The sequence below is a fragment of the Cherax quadricarinatus genome, chromosome 48 (assembly GCF_038502225.1).
Source record: "Cherax quadricarinatus isolate ZL_2023a chromosome 48, ASM3850222v1, whole genome shotgun sequence".
NCBI classification, from domain to species: Eukaryota; Metazoa; Arthropoda; class Malacostraca; order Decapoda; family Parastacidae; genus Cherax; species Cherax quadricarinatus.
Genome location: NC_091339.1, coordinates 23,221,283 through 23,239,983, shown reverse-complemented (window position 1 = coordinate 23,239,983; position 18,701 = coordinate 23,221,283). Strand labels below are relative to the sequence as shown.

The following is an 18,701-nucleotide window of genomic DNA, read 5'->3' as shown; positions in this document are numbered from 1 at the left end:
CTCTCTTTTCTGCCGAACTTTTGTTACCTTATCATAGAACTTCAGCAGATTCGTGAAACAGGATTTACTATCACGGAAACCTTCCTGGGTGTTGTTTATGAATCCTCTCCTTTCCAGGTGCTCCACTATTCTGGTAATCTTCTCCATAGCCTTACATACTATGCATGTTAGTGACACTGACCTGTAATTCAGTGCCGCCTATTTGTCTCTTTTTTTTTTCTTTGTTTGTTTGGAATATTGGGACTACACTAGCTTTTTCCGCACATCTCCGGTAGGTTCGACCTTGAGGTGGCTGCATAGTACTTGAATGAGAGAAGAGGTGATGCGTTGTTGGTGGGCAAGGCATTATTATGCTTCATGTTAAGCTCTAAAAACATGTGGGTCATTCAGCATGAGTGGTGTAGGCTCGATCATGCATCTGATATTAGTGAGAAAGGCACGCTAGTTTAGTTATTTAACTTTCGTGGTCAAGAGAAACGTTTAGTATGATACAGAACATTACACAACGAAAATCGAAGTTATGATAAAATGACCAAACGAAAGAGAAAAATATAACAGATGGCAGGACTGACAGTCAAGCAGGCTTCCCGGGCATCTAGGAAAGTCAAGTCATGCCCGGGCATCCCGGGCATGACTTGAAACTGGCCAAGAACTCTTGATCCAAGGAATTGGAGCTACCCTTCCCTTCATCTAATTATACCAGATTATCCCTCCTATTTCCCAGGCTCTATATGATCCTAAGGGGTTTAGTGCTTCCCCGTGCATATCGTATTATCTGAAGAGAACATGCACTTCAATTATTGACTGTGACAGTGATAGCACACTAGTGTACCAAGCAAGCCACCATAACAGTCACTAGAAAAGTCTCTGAAGTTTGTCATTTAAGAATGGAAGATCTCCCTCTGGCAAAACGTAGGTGGGGAAGGTGACAGGGTAAGGGAGGGGGTAGGGGAAGGGGTTGAGATTAAGAGTAGGGGGTGGGGAGGGGAAGAAATACGTAATGAAGATTTAACAGGGAAGAGTTGAGAATTTTGTTTTTAAATTTAGCAAAATTGGATGCATCACTAGTGTGCTGCTACCCCATTCTGTATGATAGATAATACAGTTGGAACAAGGCTTACTGTTTCCCCGGTCACGTTCCACCACGCAGAATGGGTTTCATGCAAAGTGTTGAAATCTGTCACACGTAATACGAGCTGGTATACCTCTAGGGCAATGAGGATATTATCAAGCATTCCATTAAGGGTTCATCAGTTTCTATCAGAGCTGAAGTTACTATTACTAGGGAACTGAGGAAAAAAGTGGGGAGAGAAATTTGATGAGGGAAGTGGTGAGGAAGGGGAGCCTGTTACCTTGCTCACAACCTGTCTGAGTAACCGGATTTTCCACGTGGTGGTGGTGGTGGGGGGCGGGGAGGTGGAGTGTTTGTAGTGGTGGTGGGAGTGATGATGGTAGTGGGTGTGGTGGTGGTGGTTGTTGTGGTGTTCGGAGTGATGATATAGTAGTAGTGGGAGTGGTGGTGATGGTTTTGGGATGCTGCTGATGATGGTGGTGTTTTTGGGATGATGGTAGTGGTGATGATGGGATAGTTATGATGAGTTTGGAAGTAATAATGGCGGTAGTGGGTGGTGGTATGAGTCAAGCTAAAGCTCCTGGCCCTGCCTCTATTTTTAATCGACTCACAAAATTGGTTCACAAAATCCCATGGGCACTGCCCTCTCCACTTTTAACTTTATATATTTACCTACTACATTTTAGCTTCTACTTTTTTAGTATTATACTGAAAATGTTGATTCTAATAAGCCTTTTGTTCGCCGGTGTTTCTTCCTTCTGATTTTCTTAATATTAATTATCTCTAGATTTTTTTTTTCATATTTTAGTTCTAAATCGGAAATAATAAACTGCAAACATACACTCAGGACAAAGACAGGAAAGCAGATGAAAAAGGTAAACAAATTATTATTATTATTATAATCAAAAAGAAGCGCTAAACCACAAGGGCTATAAAAGGTAATCAAAAAGACAGATACACAGACGCAAATATGCATCAATAGACAAAGCAACGGTAATTTATATACACTAACAAGCACACGCAGATACAAGTACAGACACACAGACGACGTAGGCATGCAGACACTGACAGACATGCAGACAGTAACAGACAGGCACACAGTGACAGACATGCAGACAGTAACAGACAGGCACACAGTGACAGACAGGCAGATATAAGCAGAAAACGAGAGCAGTACATTACCCTCTTCACCTGCATCACTTTCAAAATCGTAAAGGAGAGCATCTTCGTCTTCAGGAACAAGTGACCGATAAGAACCTTTTTTTTCTTTATCTGTCAAGTGTCTGCTTTCTCCCCACCAAGGACCCTCTTCCCCAAGCATTCGTTTTACGGGTGTTAACGAACTCTGACCCACTTTACTTTGTACCGCCTGTGACCGAGGTCACTGAACTGACAGCTGCCGTTATGCCAACTGTGTGTTTCGTCCTGTCTCTGGGAAATTCGTTGCACCGACACAGCGACTACCGCAAATGATGGACTGTGTTTCGTATGAAAAAGTAGACAGATAATATGTGCGCGAGCTCACACATTAGAAGCGAAGTTGTATAACCACAAAGGTTAGGGAAAGGCAAAAACCAGAATGTGTGAGGGTGAAGTGCAATAAATGTTTCTCATCTTGCTGGAAAACGTGTTTCTCTCCCTCCACCTCCTGCTTTATTTCAACGTAATATTGACTCTAGATCTGATGAATGTAGTCTTTGAAGTTGTTGAACTACAAAACCTATACACTTCGAGAGGGGCAATAATTATATAATAATTACGGGGAAGCGCTTATTAAAACCCGGAAAGCTCATAACAGCGCCTGGAGAGGTAAGCAAAAGAGAGTGGCCCTATTTCATTGGATCAAGCGTCTTTCAGCGGTGTTAATGCACTTCTCTCGAAGGGTTCAGATTACCTTTCACTCTCAAGCGCTTTATGGACCTTACTGGTTTAGCGCTTCGCCATAGTTATAAATAATACCGATCCCATAGTGAAATAGTATCTAACGGTATTCTCATCGCGGTACAGCTATTATTCTCAGCTCTGGCTGACACATTCCGTTTTTAATAAATGCAACTCATCCTGTATGAAGGTATGTGTCAAGGGAAACATAGCTAGCTTTTGTTCCCACTGTGTTATATGCAAAAGCCTTCGACAAGTGTGACCATGGCGTAATAGCGCACAAAATGCGCGCTAAAGGAATAACAGGAAAAGTCGGTCGATGGATCTATAATTTCCTCACTAACAGAACACAGAGAGTAGTCGTCAACAGAGTAAAGTCCGAGGCAGCTACGGTGAAAAGCTCTGTTCCACAAGGCACAGTACTAGCTCCCATTTTGTTCCTCATCCTCATATCCGACATAGACAAGGATGTCAGCCACAGCACCGTGTCTTCCTTTGCGGATGACACCCATCTGCTAGAAAAATGACAGGATGGATAATGAGAACCTTCAAAACTAGGGAGGCCAAGCCCATGATGACACTCTTCAGGTCACTTGTTCTATCTAGGCTGGAATATTGCTGCACTCTAACAGCACCTTTCAAGGCAGGTGAAATTGCCGACCTAGAAAATGTACAGAGAACTTTCACGGCGCGCATAACGGAGATAAAACACCTCAATTACTGGGAGCGCTTGAGGTTTCTAAACCTGTATTCCCTGGAACGCAGGAGGGAGAGATACATGATTATATACACCTGGAAAATCCTAGAGGGACTAGTACCGAACTTGCACACGAAAATCACTCACTACGAAAGCAAAAGACTTGGCAGACGATGCACCATCCCCCCAATGAAAAGCAGGGGTGTCACTAGCACGTTAAGAGACCATACAATAAGTGTCAGGGGCCCGAGACTGTTCAACTGCCTCCCAGCACACATAAGGGGGATTACCAACAGACCCCTGGCAGTCTTCAAGCTGGCACTGGACAAGCACCTAAAGTCAGTTCCTGATCAGCCGGGCTGTGGCTCGTACGTTGGTTTGCGTGCAGCCAGCAGCAACAGCCTGGTTGATCAGGCGCTGATCCACCAGGAGGCCTGGTCACAGACCGGGCCGCGGGGGCTTTGACCCCCGAAACTCTCTCCAGGTAAACTCCAGGTATAGAATAGGATACATTTGAAATGATGTGTTTCAGGGATAATCAATGAACGCTTTCAGTAAATGATACATGGATTTACTTTGATATCAAGGAACTCACGTAGTATAACGTGCATTATAGAACTTGCCGATTTGACTTATTCGGCAACGATCGTTTCCTCAAATAAGGTTAGTTAGAGTAGAAATCAATGAACGATAATTACGGAACTAAATGTTTTAATTTAAGACAGGTTGCATCAGTGGACTATATCCATATATCCATGAAGCCATGGATATGTATGTCTTTTACGTATAATACAAAAAAATGCAGCAGCAGGAACCTTTCGTTACCCAAAATCGTTAACCTGGTTTAAGTGTTACGTTTTCAGTGTTCGACAAGAAGCGGGGCCAGGAGCTGTAACTCGACCCCTGTAACCACAAATAGGTGAATACACACACACAATATATATATATTGTGTGTGTATTCGCCTATTTGTGGTTACAGGGGACGAGTTACAGCTCCTGCCCCCGCCTCTTCGCTGGTCGCTACTACTGTGTGTATTTATATATGCCCCTGTATACCTCAAAGGAACGGAGGAGCTTTATGAAGTCTGTAGTAACAACGAAGTAAGACCTTAAATATTCCGTCAAGAGTGAAGTGGTGGGAGGCGATGGGTTATGTGGTGGGGTGTGTAAGTGAGAACTTTTGAATTGTCACGCTAAATTTAGTTCCGCCCAGCAATAATTTATCAAGAAGTGGGGCAATATTAAGTGAGTCCTGTGGCTCTGTTGCACTGTGAAAAAAAAAATTGAACCATAGCAACCTTCAACACTTTTATATCATGGCTTGGAACAACGACGATTAATTAATCAAAGAGGAAAACAGAGGATAATGCCAAGAGGCGACTGTTATCTAGCTTGGACACATCTAACATCGCCAGACGAGTACATATAAAGCATCCTGGTGCGATTCTTCCTTTACCTTGCTATCCACACTGGTCCTCTGCACACCTTACAGCATGTATACACCGTGTGAAAATTTGTGTGGACTGCCTCGAAGTGAGTCGCCTACCCTAGCAAACTCTGTTGACACCGAGCTCTGAGGTGGGTACCTCAGCCTCACAAGTGGCTTATAGGACAGATTTTCACAAATGATTGATGTTGCAAGAAACTCGCCTGCATGCACGTATAAAGGGCTAACTTACTTGGTGTTGCAGCATATATCCTGATCTTCAACTTCCCTAAGCTTAGCCTTAGCCCCTCTGGACTTTCCCTCAGAAACCACGTGCAACCGGGAGCCTTAATTCCTGCAATATTCAATTGTTATTAGTGTCCTGCCTGCACCTCAGAAATTCCTATATCCAGGAGGGTATGTATCCCCTAGTATAACTATGCAGACACGGACACTAGCTTCCAGACTGCCTTGAGACACTGGTACTTACTGGGCATGCACTGCCAGCTACAACACAGGCCCACAGATCAAACTCACTCACAATTCTCCCCAGACACTGGCCAGAAATCTACGAGATAAAGTGGAGGTCTTGTCTTACTGTATGGGCCTGACAGAGGAGGTCATCTACGGTACATCGAGGTGCCTCTACCAGATTTCCCTAGGTCTCAAATGTGAAGACACGTGGGGGGCGCCGTTTGCTGATCACGGCATGTCTTGTCCAGTTGGTGTCTGTCTTAAGAAGAACGAGCTGGTCTCTCTTCCAGACCCTCGTCTCTTCGTTCAAACTAGGGCTGCCAGTTCTCCCTAGCTAACTTATCCTAGTGTTTGCCTACATTATCGGCCTATTGCTACCTATGTTAAGGTCTTAGGTCTACATTATTATTATCTACAGTTGCCCCAATGATCCTAATATTAGTGTACTACCAGTAAAACTACCTACTCCTTCCCTGAAGGGTAAATCTATAAAATAAATAAGCTTACCAACAATCCACGCCAACTAGAGAATGCTTTGTTTTGGGTGGGGTATAAGGGCCACCCAGCTCAGCCGTTCCATTACGGCCATGTCGGATCGGTCCTGTGGAACTTTAGGGACCAAATAAATTTCCACACACCGTGTATATATTAATGTATACGCACTGAGTTTAATTCCTATTTTATAGATAAACCATAAAAATCCCCCGTGGAGATTGTTGTAAATGGGGTTTAAGGCTGCAGGGTAACCTGTTTACCTCAAACAAGAATACCTCAATCTCTCAGCATATTTGTGCTGAGAGAAATACACTATACAGTATATCCTATGAGTGGAAATACACATATAATGGGTTTGTTGGGTTATTTTTGGATTATTTTGGCTTGTGACCATAACAAGACAAAGATCACGACAGCTAGGAGGATGACGGGGTAGGTATTGAGAACTTTCAAAACAAGGGAAATAATGCCAATGGTGACACTCTTCAAATCGCTAGTGTTCCCTCATTTAGAATATTAATCAGTGCTGACGACCCCGTTCAAAGCAGGAGAAATATCAGAGCTGGAACAAATACAGAGATCGTTTACGGCTCAAACTGAGATAGTAAAGCACCTACATTACTGGGAACGCCTTCAAGTCTTGAACATGTATTCAGTGAAGCGGAATAGAGATACATGATAATATACACCTGAAAAGTGCTCAGTGGAATGGTCCCAAATCTGCACACTACCATAACAACATACTGGAGTGAGAGATACTGGAGGAAGTGCAAAATAAACCCAGTGAAGAGCAAGGGTGCGGTGGGGACAATAAGGGAACACTGTATCAACATCCGGGGTCCCAGACTCTTTAACATCTTACCAAAAGATATCAGAAACACGGCTGGAACAAGTGTAGAAGCCTTCAAGAGGAAACTGGACAAGTATCTTCACCAGGTGCCATACACAAATAACCCGATCAACTACGACGCTTTCGTCCGACTAGATATACTTTGTCAATGGTCGGACCGAAACGTCGTCGTCTCCAGCGGGTTAGTGTATCTTCAATAGATCAACTAGGTTGACAGCAGCAGCAAGCACCAGGCAAGCACCAGACGAGCCTGGCCCATGGCCGGGCTCCGAGAGTAATGAAACTCTCGAAACTCTTCAAAGGTATATCAAAGGTTGTGTATTGAATAATAATAATACTGATTAAATAATTATATAGTGTCACTGCTGTATAGTTTGTGTAAGATGCAACAATGCAAATTCTTTATATGTAAAACTTTTGCATTGGTAATTCAGCTTTATACACAAATATATTAGGACATTCTTCCAGAAAACAATGACAAACAGTTTATACGTCAAAGCTGTCAAAACTGCTACAGTTTAAAATCCACTTTAAAAAAAAAATCTCGTCAGTCAAAAATTAGTGACCTTGGACAAGCCACAGGCTTCCTGGACGCCCTGAGGGTACTAGACATGGCTGGTATACAAGAAAATGGTATCATTCGATTGTTCGTTTTTTATCGATTTCGTCCCTTCAAGGGAGATACATAAAAGACGATGAACGGCACTTGATCCAAGGAACTGACTATCTTCCCTTCCTTGAGTTAAACTCGAGTACCCCTTATTCTCAAGCTGCATAGCCCTTGTGGCTTAGCGCTTCTTTTTGATTATAACAATAATAATCCTTATTCTCAAGGCGCTGTATGACCCCTACGAGCTTAGTGCTTTCCCGTGAGTGTAATGCTATATGTGATTCGGTTGCTCTGCGACCAGAGAACGAATCCCCGTGTTCCATAAACTCAGGGCGGTCATAAAATTGTACAGTAAAATAAAAAAATATTTTTGTTTGTGCTTATGTAAGTGTGCAATGTGGTCATGTAGGTGTGTACATGTTTACCTGGAGTTTACCTGGAGAGGGTTTCGGGGGTCAACGCCCCCGCGGCCCGATCTGAGACCAGGCCTCATGGTGGATCAGCTGATCAACCAGGCTGTGCATATGTAAGAATGTACGATTGTATATTTTCGCATATGTATACATGCATATGTAAGCATGTACGGATGTATATTTGTGTATATGTATATATATATATATATGTATTTTTACGTGGCCAAGATGAGAATGATACTCCTAAAAAAATATTAATTAAATTAGAAAATTGCAAGATACAAAGACCACTAAAAAATTTAATCTTCTCTAAGTAAGGCATACTAATGTTTTAAGTTAAATCCAACCAGAAGAAACTTTCTCCAGTTATCGCATTGAAACTATCATTTCCAAGTATATTAACAATGTTAGTAAATTAGGAGGTATGTCAATCAGAAGAGGCGTTCTCCAGTTTGGGAATGGAAAGCAATATCACAGTTTGTTTAATAATAATAATAATAATGGCAAGTTGGAACTTGCACAACCTCGCAGTAACAATGCTAACCTTCTGTTGAGCAAAACACTGCAATGAGAGAAGTTTGAAGATGGCCAGAAGAGGCATTCTCCTCAAGTTATCACACAGAAACCAACGTTAACATGTTAATAAATTGGTAAATTACCAACTACACAGCTTAGACGTGCGTCGTATTATCCTTTTCATAAAATGAAGACGATCAGTATCACAGTTTTAGTAAAATTGGCAAATTGAGGCATACACAGCCTAATAACAGACAAACCTTCCACTGAATAAACTACACCGATGTTAATAGTGAAGTCTGAAAAAAAAGTGATCACATGGAATCCAACGATTCCAAGTTTTTTTTTTTTCACTTTCTAAACTGGTAAATTTTCTCCTGTACATCCTATAACTTACAGAGTATCGTCCTTTTCATAAAATGCACTAGCCATTAATGACTGAAATCGTTCAGATGAGGTGTATTAAGATATTTACAGAAAATAACGAACTATTTTAAAATCCATTTGGCAAGCTGTCACCTACACACCCAGTAACAATCGCAACCGTCTTTTAGGTTACATCAGTACTGAAAGTTTGAAGCCGATCAGAAAATGCTTATCAGGTTAGTCCACGGAAACCCGAAACTGAGAGAGTAAATAATAAGTAAATCTGTTTTTAGACTGTGGGTATAGTACATGTAGTTTTTACTATTTTTTTTTGAGCACAGATTATTATTAGGATGAGTCAATAAAGTCAGTGTGACTTATTTTCACTGGGATCTACATAACACTGACCTGCGCATGTAATAGTTTCGGAAATCTTTCCCTAATTACAGTACATCCAACACAGAAACTGAAGTATATGGGATGAGGCGTTCTCAAGTTATAAACAAAAACCTTGGACAGGAAAAAATCAGGCACCAACTTAAAAGTATCCCTTCAGAGATACCTAAATATATAGATTTCGTGCGCATCCGGAGACACGGGGAATAAAGATTAGGGAGAAAGAATTATTTACTTGCAGAAAATCAGTACACTCTTACGAGCATTCAAAGATTAGGGAGAAAATTTCATTTTATTACTTTTCCGTGCATCTAAACATCCCCATGTCACCTGCGCCACTTCGTGCTGGCTTCGTATTTTAGAGCTTGATACTGTTAATGTATTCTTCCATTACAACAATGTTATCTGGGGATCTCGCCTATGTTGCGTGTTGGGTAAGGTAACGGTGCTTCCACCTGCTGGTTGAGGATGCGGGGGTGGTGCCAGGTTCCTCCTGGCCGCCCCCCTGCGGGCATTGCATTGCATGCGCCCTTGCCCGGGGACCTGGGAACATATTTTATATTTATTGAGGCGCTAAATGCGTATACGAACATAATAATAATATCTTTATTTCTACAAGTACATGTACATGGTGTACAGGCCTAGCTGACATCAATAATATACTACTATATGGAAAGCCCCTTGTTATGCTGAGCATTTCGAGCAAGTTAGGTCACTGTCCCAGGATGCGACCCACACCAGCCGACTAACTCCCAGGTACCCATTTTACTAATGGGTGAACATAAACAGGTGTAAAGAAGCACACCCAATGTTTCTACCCTGGCTTGGAATCGAACCCAGACACTCGCCGTGTGATGCGAGAGTTTTAGCCATCAGGCCTGATGAATAGAAAGTAATCAGGTTTGATTCTAAGGGTAAGGCAGCTCTTATTACTCGGATCAAGATCAAGATGGGTCATCTTATATCACAAGAAAGAGGTAAAAATCGAATGTGTTTTATACAGCGCCAACCATAGAGCACATCTGTGAGAAACTAGTCTTTATTACTGTTCTGCAACATCCCTCTGTTTGCAGCCAGTCTAAGCAACCATACCACGGGTGGGGTTTGATCCCGCGATCAGTCTCAAAACTCCAGACCGACGCGTTAGCCACTGGACCAGCTAGCCACAATAAAATTCGTCCAAGTATATTTCTACACCATAGGAAGGTTTCGGGAGTCTAAGCAACGTCTGTATTTCACTGCCTGAAGACAGTCGGATGTGTAACGTTGATACTAGAATAAAATAGTGATTACTTGAATGCTGCTCGGCGTATCCCCGTTTTTCTGGTCACGTTTGAAAGTTTAGTTTTTTAATCGCTTTTATTGGCGTTACGGTATGGGCAGTCGACATAAGTTTTAGGAGGACTGTTTACTACTTGTGCATTCCTTTAAAATTGTATTTATGTGAAGCGCTAAATTTGTGTGGGTCATTAAGTGCAAGGAAGTATGAAGGCTCAATCCCCCGTTTGCTTATCACACAGCAAACTACATAACTGTAATTTACTTACCGGTTTATCTGCATTATGAACCCACATGAAGGCTACACGTCATATGAACCCTAACATCAGTAATACTCTAATCCCTAGTTATTATTTTCCCAATACAAAGCTAAACCCATTGTGTCATGTACTGCAGCATAATTCCTTAAATAAAAATTAAAGCTAACTCTTAGTGTATATATACACGGATACACCTCTCCGTGTATATATGCCCTAACAGAGCCCATCAGATTAGGAAACCGGAGCATCAATTGATTGCAGGTGTTGCCCACAAACTGGAACCAGAGACGCCGAGAACACTGGTAGTAGGGTGCTGAGACAGACCTCGAGGCGTATCCAGTATAACTGACCTCTCAACGTTTTTTATACAGTTCATCTATTCAGACTGACCAGTTTTCACATCTTGACATATTCCAAACCCAAACGTAGCTTCTTATTCCAGTGGGCGAGCAACTTTGTTCCTGCTAGTGAATAAAGTAGCCGTTGTTGATACCCTTACCACCACCATTATTACCAACAACCATTACTGCTAATTAGGCCAGTTATTATTACTACACACCCATCTCGTAGGATAATATTCATGGGGAAGCGCCTGGACAATAGCAAATAATGAAGTTGGTTTCGAGGAAGGGAAGATTGTTATAATCATGGAGGAACGCTAAACCCGTAGGATTATACAGCGCATCTAGGGGAGGGATGGAAGACATTCAGGCTCAATTCAGGGAACCGGAGCACAGATCCAATTTCCTAGATCAAGAGCCCCTCACCAGCGTCAAGGAACCTCCCTTGAGGGGGAGGAAGGGAATTATGATCGTGGGGAGCGCTAAACCCATAGGATTATACAGCGCTTGTGGGGAGGGGGATGGAAGGTATTCAGCCTCAACTCAAGGAACTGAAGCACATCCAATTCCCTAGATCAAGAGCCCCTCACCAGGGGAGAAAGGGAAGAGTAGTTCCAATTCTTTAAAACAGTCCTTCAATATTAAGACACCCCTCCGTGAAGGGACCACTACCCAGGCAATTTTGCTAAAGCTGGCAATAAATTCAAGCTTTTTTTCTTTTTGCTAGGAAAACTGAACCTTTCTAGCGGAATTTAGGTTTTATTATCCCCTCGAGGGGGGTATGTCCCTTGATGTCGGTAAAACGCCCTCGGTCCAGTGAACTGGACCCGTTGTACCTTGGCACGAACCTGGTTGCCTCCTATATTCCGTATACGCTGTGTTACGTCTATGGGTAACATATGATGACTCAGTGAATTTTTGTTTTTATTTTATTCAGAGGGAAGCGCTAAACCTGTAAGGGTCATATAGCTTCTGAGAAATGGATTATAGCATCCTATTGGAATGATCGTGCTGTAGCCTATTAGTAGACCGTGTAGGATGTTAGTAGGCTTGTTATTTTATTATTGTTATTTAGCCTCTTGCTAGTATAATTGTCTAACCTGCTAGTAGGTTTGTATATTCTGTTAGTAGGCTTGTGATGTAGCATCTTGTTTGTAGGATTGTGTAATATTTTAGTAAGCTTGTGATATTGCCTCCATTTAGTAGGGTTGTGTATGTAGCCGTCAGTTAGTAGGCTTGTAATGTAACCTTCAGTTAGTAACCCCTCAAGGAAGGTTCCTTGATGTTGGTGAGGGGCTCTTGATTTAGGGAATTGGATCTGTGCTCCAGTTCCCCGAATTAAGCCTGAATGCCTTCCACATCCCCCCCCCCAGGCGCTGTATAATCCTCTGGGTTTAGCGCTTCCCCCTTGATTATAATAATAATTCAGTTAGTAAGTTTCTGTAGTGTATCAGTAGGCTTGTGGGGTAGCCTCTTGTTAGTAGGCTTGTGATGTTGCCCCTTGTTAGTAGGGTTGTGATGTTACCCCTTGTTAGTAGGCTTGTGACTGTTCGATGGTCATTGCCCCTGCGGCCCAGTCTAAGATTGGTAGGAAGTAATTCCATTGTGCAGATTTAGGACTAACTCCAGTATTTTCCATATGCTATATGGATTATGGTGTGCTGTATCTTTTTATCCAGCATTCTAGGAAAAACAATATAAGGAACTGCTTAGCCTGTGATTTAATTTTTAATTTGGTGTTTATCTGTTATTGTCCTAATTTAATATGTGATACATATATGAAGCATACACTTCAACACAAATTATTTTAACAAATTTTCACTAAACACTCACACAAATTATTATGCAACCAAGAGCAACAGCTAATATACTCTAGCAACGGTGAGTGTAAAAGATACAGTTCTAAATATGTACTGCGGTGTAACTGCTGCCTGTAAATTGGTCATATAGTATAGAGTAATCATTGCACTAATTCTCTTTCCTGTTGACAGATCTTACGTGAGGGCGAAGAAATCCAGCTAGTTGCATTTCAACAGCGGAAGACTCGGATCAAGGAGGTTTGCACAGCGTGGGGCGCATATTCCACTAAAGCTAAATTCCTCAGGTCGGGCCAGAAGCACACAGGAGACAAGCTTAAGGATGAGATAATTAGGGACAAGACCGATCTTTCACAGTCCCAGCTTGAGAGAATTTGGCAGCTGAATAAAAGGTGAGATGATGATAATTTGGGGAAAGGACACATGTTTAAAGGTTGGAGAAAGAATTAGGACTGCACTGTGAATTACATTTTTCCCTCAAAATAGTGATAAATCACAAGTTACCCATAAAAGGGCCTTAATGAATTATGTTTCTCATATTACATGAAAAGAAAACACATTGTTGTCATTGTTGAAAAATATAATGCATTTTATATAAAAACAGTTCTAAATACTTTATGCTTGTACTCATGTCAGATGAGATAAGTCTCAACTAAATTTAGAGATTTAATTAACAGTGTACTGTACATCTCTTGCAGGTCAACATTTCACCAGATGTTTGTGGATCAAGAGCATAGCCTCACTTGGTGTAAGGTTCCAAAAGCAGCAAGTACTAGCTGGCTTCATGCCTTACTTGAAGTAAGCCTAATATAGTGATAAAAAAACTTATGAAACAGATTAAATCTTTGAATAAGTGATAGGCAGTAAGCTGTGAAAATTCATCCTAATAGGCAATACTTGTATGCAGTTAGGAGTCTTACTGTACCTTAATTATAATTGTATTCAGGAGAAGTACATAGATATCATACAGCACCTGAGGAAAGGGAGGCAATCAGTTTTGATCCAAGAATGTGATCGAACCTACTCCAAATCCTTGGATCATTGAAGAATGTAAAACATTCAAAAAAATACAGCTAGTGTAGTACATGTATTTATTATGAGGCAGAAGGGAGAGGATCTTGGAAGGAAACATAAGAATGTTTTATACAGTAGGTACTTTGTTGGCCTTGGTAAAAAAAATTTTTACAGGGCAACACAATTTATGGTACACTAGATCCTCCTCAACATGTGAATCCCAAACATGCTTATATGCACAACTATAACTTTCCACCAAAAATGTCAAGTGTTGTTGAAATAGCAAGCAGCAGTTTTGCATCTTAAACATACCATATTCCACAATTTTGTATGCATATTTATTATGAATCTCCATGGGGAAGTGGAACAGAATTCTTCCTCCGTAATCTTATTTTAACTTTGGCCCAGGATGAGTATGGGGTGCATAATAAAGATATTAAACTAGAGACAGGCTGGATATTTTATTTATATTACTGTACGGTATTCATGTGCAGTACGTATTAGTAATTAACCTATAAAATATTTTTAGTGCATGACATATACAGTACTCAATAAATAATAAATTAATAATTGAGTAAAATTTGCATGTTCATAGAAAACATGATAAAAAATGTATGTATACTAGTACAGTACATGAACATACTTAGTACAGTATTAACGTATTCATGGGAAACTAACCCATAGTTGCCATGTGGTGCCTGGATAATGGGAGACTTATTATACTAAGGGGAAGCTCTAAACTCATAGGGGTAAAAAGATTTGATTAGAGGGTAGCTCCAGTTCCTTGGATCAAAGCATCTCACTAACATCAAAAGAACAGACCAATTATAGTACAGTCTGAATGACAAGACAGTTTTGATTATATTATATAACATATGATGTTCTCTCAGGTGGCAGGAGTGCAGGATGTAGCCTCAAAGGATATGGCTGGAAAGCATGCTTTACTAAGGGAAAAATACCCACTATTGGCCACTGCTCTTTTAAAGCGTATAATGCCAACTACACTGAAATTTATGGTTAGTGTTAGTTACTAGTCTTAATTATATTTTATTAGTTTCTTCCTTCTATCATTTGAGGAAAACTTTTTCAGATTTAATAACTTAGTGGCCATTTCCTTCACAAATGAGCCTACAATTAATCAAGCAAAAGTTTAAAACCTTGCCACTGTCTCTTTTTAAAGTTTGGTGCCCTAGTACCTGGCAGAACCTAAATAAATTTGTAGATCAATGGTTCAGAGAACCGTCAAGTTGATAAATTAGACACATGTGCAACTCATGGGTATCTTTATTGAGGAAACGTTTCGCCACACAGTGGCTTCATCAGTCCATACAAAGGAGAATCTTGAAGAACAGGAGGAGAATGAGGTATCAGTCCCTCAGCCTTTAGTCGATGTGGTCAGTCCATCAATCTTGAACAGAATACGGCATAAGTGCGGAGAAGGAGCTTATAAACCTTAGGCAGGAGAGGTGCAGCAGTCGTAGGTGTTGTCACATTTGTTCAATGTGGAAGTAGGTCATGCCCAAGGGTTAGGCAAGCAAAGAATTCCCAAGTATTAAGATCCCAAGAAGTTGCAGTGTCTGACAAAATTGTAGATCAATGGTTCAGAGAACTGACAAGTTGATAAATTGAACAAATGTGACAACACCTACGACTGCTGCACCTCTCCTGCCTACGGTTTATAAGCTCCTTCTCCACACTTATGCCGTATTCTATTCAAGATTGATGGACTGACCACATCGACTAAAGGCTGAGGGACTGATTACCTCATTCTCCTCCTGTTCTTCAAGATTCTCCTTTGTATGGACTGATGAAGCCACTGTGTGGCGAAACATTTCCTCAACAAAGATACCCAAGAGTTGCACATGTGTCTAATTTATCTAAATAAATTTGTTTAAGCTTATTACAGTATATTTTTTTTTTTTTTTTTTTCAACGAGTCGGCCGTCTCCCACCGAGGCAGGGTGATATTTTAATTATTCTTTAATAATATTCTGAAGTGTAGATGGAAGTGACTATATTTAAGTTTTGTAGTAATCTTTTTACTTATACAGTGGTACCCTGAGTTTCAGCTGCCTCCCAACTTGAACAATTATGTAAGTGTATTATTGAAAGTGCTTTTGTAAGTGTATTTTTGGGGGTCTGAAATGGACTAATCTAATATACATTATTCCTTATGGGAACAAATTCGTTCAGTAACGGCACTCGAACAGCCTTCTGGAATGAATTATGGCCGAAACTCGGGGTTCCACTGTATGTATGTACATATATAAAAGAACAATTTTAGTATATAAACTCAAGAGACATGTTCAGTACTGAACCTAGACAAAAAAGAGGTTTTGTTAAATACAAAAATGCACTAAATGCCCTAAAAACTGCTGAAATAGTAAGAAATGTTGCTTTGGAAAAAATTATATTTGGAGTGAAAAATGCTGTAGCACTTCATAATGTCAAGAGGGATTAATTTGTTTGAAACAAGCCATGCCCTCTACTAATTTTGCAGCTACATAACTGCAACACTACTATTCTGTTACATTAACTTTTAACACCATTTCCTGTGACCTTTTTCTAGGTGGTTCGTCATCCATTTGAGCGTGTTCTCTCAGCATATCGAGACAAATTGGAAGATTATGAACGAGATATAAAAGACAGGTAAAGGCCAAAGTAAAATTTTAAATTATCCTGTTTGGTTATAATTTTGCTGAAAATATTGATACCTTTTTGGAGAGGAATTAGTTACCATACTTTCAGTTCATTATGTGATTATTTATGAGTGAGGTGAAAGTCTTGAATGATGATGAGAGTATTTTTCTTTTTGGGTCACTCTGCCTCAGTGGGAGATGGCCAACTTGTTGAAAAAAAAAAAAAAAACTTTCAGTTCATCATTATTATTACGTATTATTATTATTATTTTTATATAGCCGGACTTGAGTCCTGGAAATGGTAAGTACAATGCCCGCACTCTAAAGGAGGGGTTTTGGGATATTAGCAGTTTGGAGGGATATGTTGTGTATCTTTATACGTATGTATATGCTTCTAAACTGTTGTGTTCTGAGCACCTCTGCAAAAACAGTGATTATGTGTGAGGTGAAAGTGTTGAATGATGATGAAAGTATTTTCTTTTTGGGGATTTTCTTTCTTTTTGGGTCACCCTGCCTCGGTGGGAGACGGCCGACTTGTTAAAAAAAAAAATTATTATTGTGGTAGGGCAATCCAAAGAAGGAAACACATTCACAGTCGTTCACTCCTTGTCTTGCCACAACTGTGGTAACATTACATTTCAGATAACCCTCCACTTCCAAAATCCTCGCCTCTTTCAAGAGTGCAAGCACTGCCCTTCCCACCTTGAGGACTCGAATCTAGCTTACCACTTTCCCTGAATCCCTTTGTAAATGTTCCCTTGCTCATACTTCAACATCATGTCAAGCATTAAAATGCACATTCTCACCACTCCAGTCTAACACATTATAATAATATTATATTACATGTATTAATATTATTTATTATTTGTATAGCCACAAGAGAGATTAACTACTTTTTGGATCAGTCTTTAGAATAATTATTACATAAATATTTAGGAAATACTATACAGTACAAAAATTCTAAAGTTGGCCAAAAATTTTAAAGGTTTGAAGCTTTTTTTTAAATCTGTTGAGAGTTGAACCCATTTGTTGCAATATCTATGTTCATTTAAAAATTAGTATTATTGCAAAGATTGCCTAAGTGAGATTTGTAAAAAAATATGAGGGTAAATATACACTAAATGCTGTGAAGTCTATATTGGTATATTATTATTATTACAATCAAAACTAGGTGCTAAACTACCGGGGTCATACAGTGCTGTATATTGGTAAAATAGCTCACCTATGAGTGGACAATAATAAGTACTATACATAGATCAAGAAAACTTTAACCTATATAGGGCATCAGGTGTAGCTTTATAATATTATTATTTTTTTTTTAACACCAACTGTCTGCCACTGAGGTAGGATGACCTGATAAAAGAAGAAACACTTTTGCCATCACTCACCCCACCACTTATTATTATTGCAATCATAGCTAAGTGCTAAACCCACAAGGGTCATACAGCACTGTCACTCCATTACTGTCTTACCAGAAATGTGCTGATATTACAGATGCCCCTCCAAACCGCAATATCCCCACCCCTCCTTCAGAGTGCAGGCACTGTACTTCTGATGTCCAGGACTTAAGTCTGGCTAACCAGTTTCCCTGAATCCCAATATTATTATTACATGGGGGAGCACTATACCTCTAGAGGTCATACAACACCTCGAGGAATGGGAGGCATTCAGGTGCAATCCAAGGAAAGCGAGGGCAGGCCCAATTCCTTAGATCAAGAGCCCCTCATTGGCATCAAGGAATGCCCTCAAAGGGTTTTAAAAATGTGACTGACAACATCAAGTCCCTAGATAAGCAAACTTATAGGTTGAGCAAATATGAGAGAGAAGGGTAAAATAAAGGTTGGATAAATACGAGGAAGAAGGGTAGAATATGACCAGAACCTGCTTATCATGGGCCAGTTAATGAATATACCGAGTTTTTGCACTGCAGGAAGCCTGCTAGCCTGTACCAGATTTCCTTTGTTCCAAGATGAGATGTCTTTTATGGGAGTTGCCAAAATTGGTATACCACAATTTTGTTTTATGGTGTTATTTAGTATGATTGCAAACACCTGCATTTAATCTTTTTTTTTATTCTTGAAACTTTAGCCTGGCTCAGTCCCACATCAGGATATTGACAAGGAGTAGGTGTTTTGGCATCTTATTTACCACTTGTTG

General features: G+C 40.4%; 1 protein-coding gene across 3 annotated transcripts in view; it reads left to right on the top strand.

Moving 5' to 3' along the window:
- Positions 1-18,701, top strand: part of LOC128696025 (carbohydrate sulfotransferase 11) — a 51,012-nt gene that overhangs the window by 25,627 nt on the left and 6,684 nt on the right. For 2 of the 3 annotated variants that reach the window (XM_070094978.1, XM_070094977.1), the window contains exons 3-6: positions 13,067-13,284; positions 13,591-13,690; positions 14,797-14,922; positions 16,475-16,554. In XM_070094978.1, coding sequence (XP_069951079.1) covers positions 13,067-13,284; positions 13,591-13,690; positions 14,797-14,922; positions 16,475-16,554 — 524 coding nt within the window. The remainder of the gene's footprint in view (positions 1-13,066; positions 13,285-13,590; positions 13,691-14,796; positions 14,923-16,474; positions 16,555-18,701) is intronic. The other variant, XM_070094979.1, reaches the window with a different exon arrangement.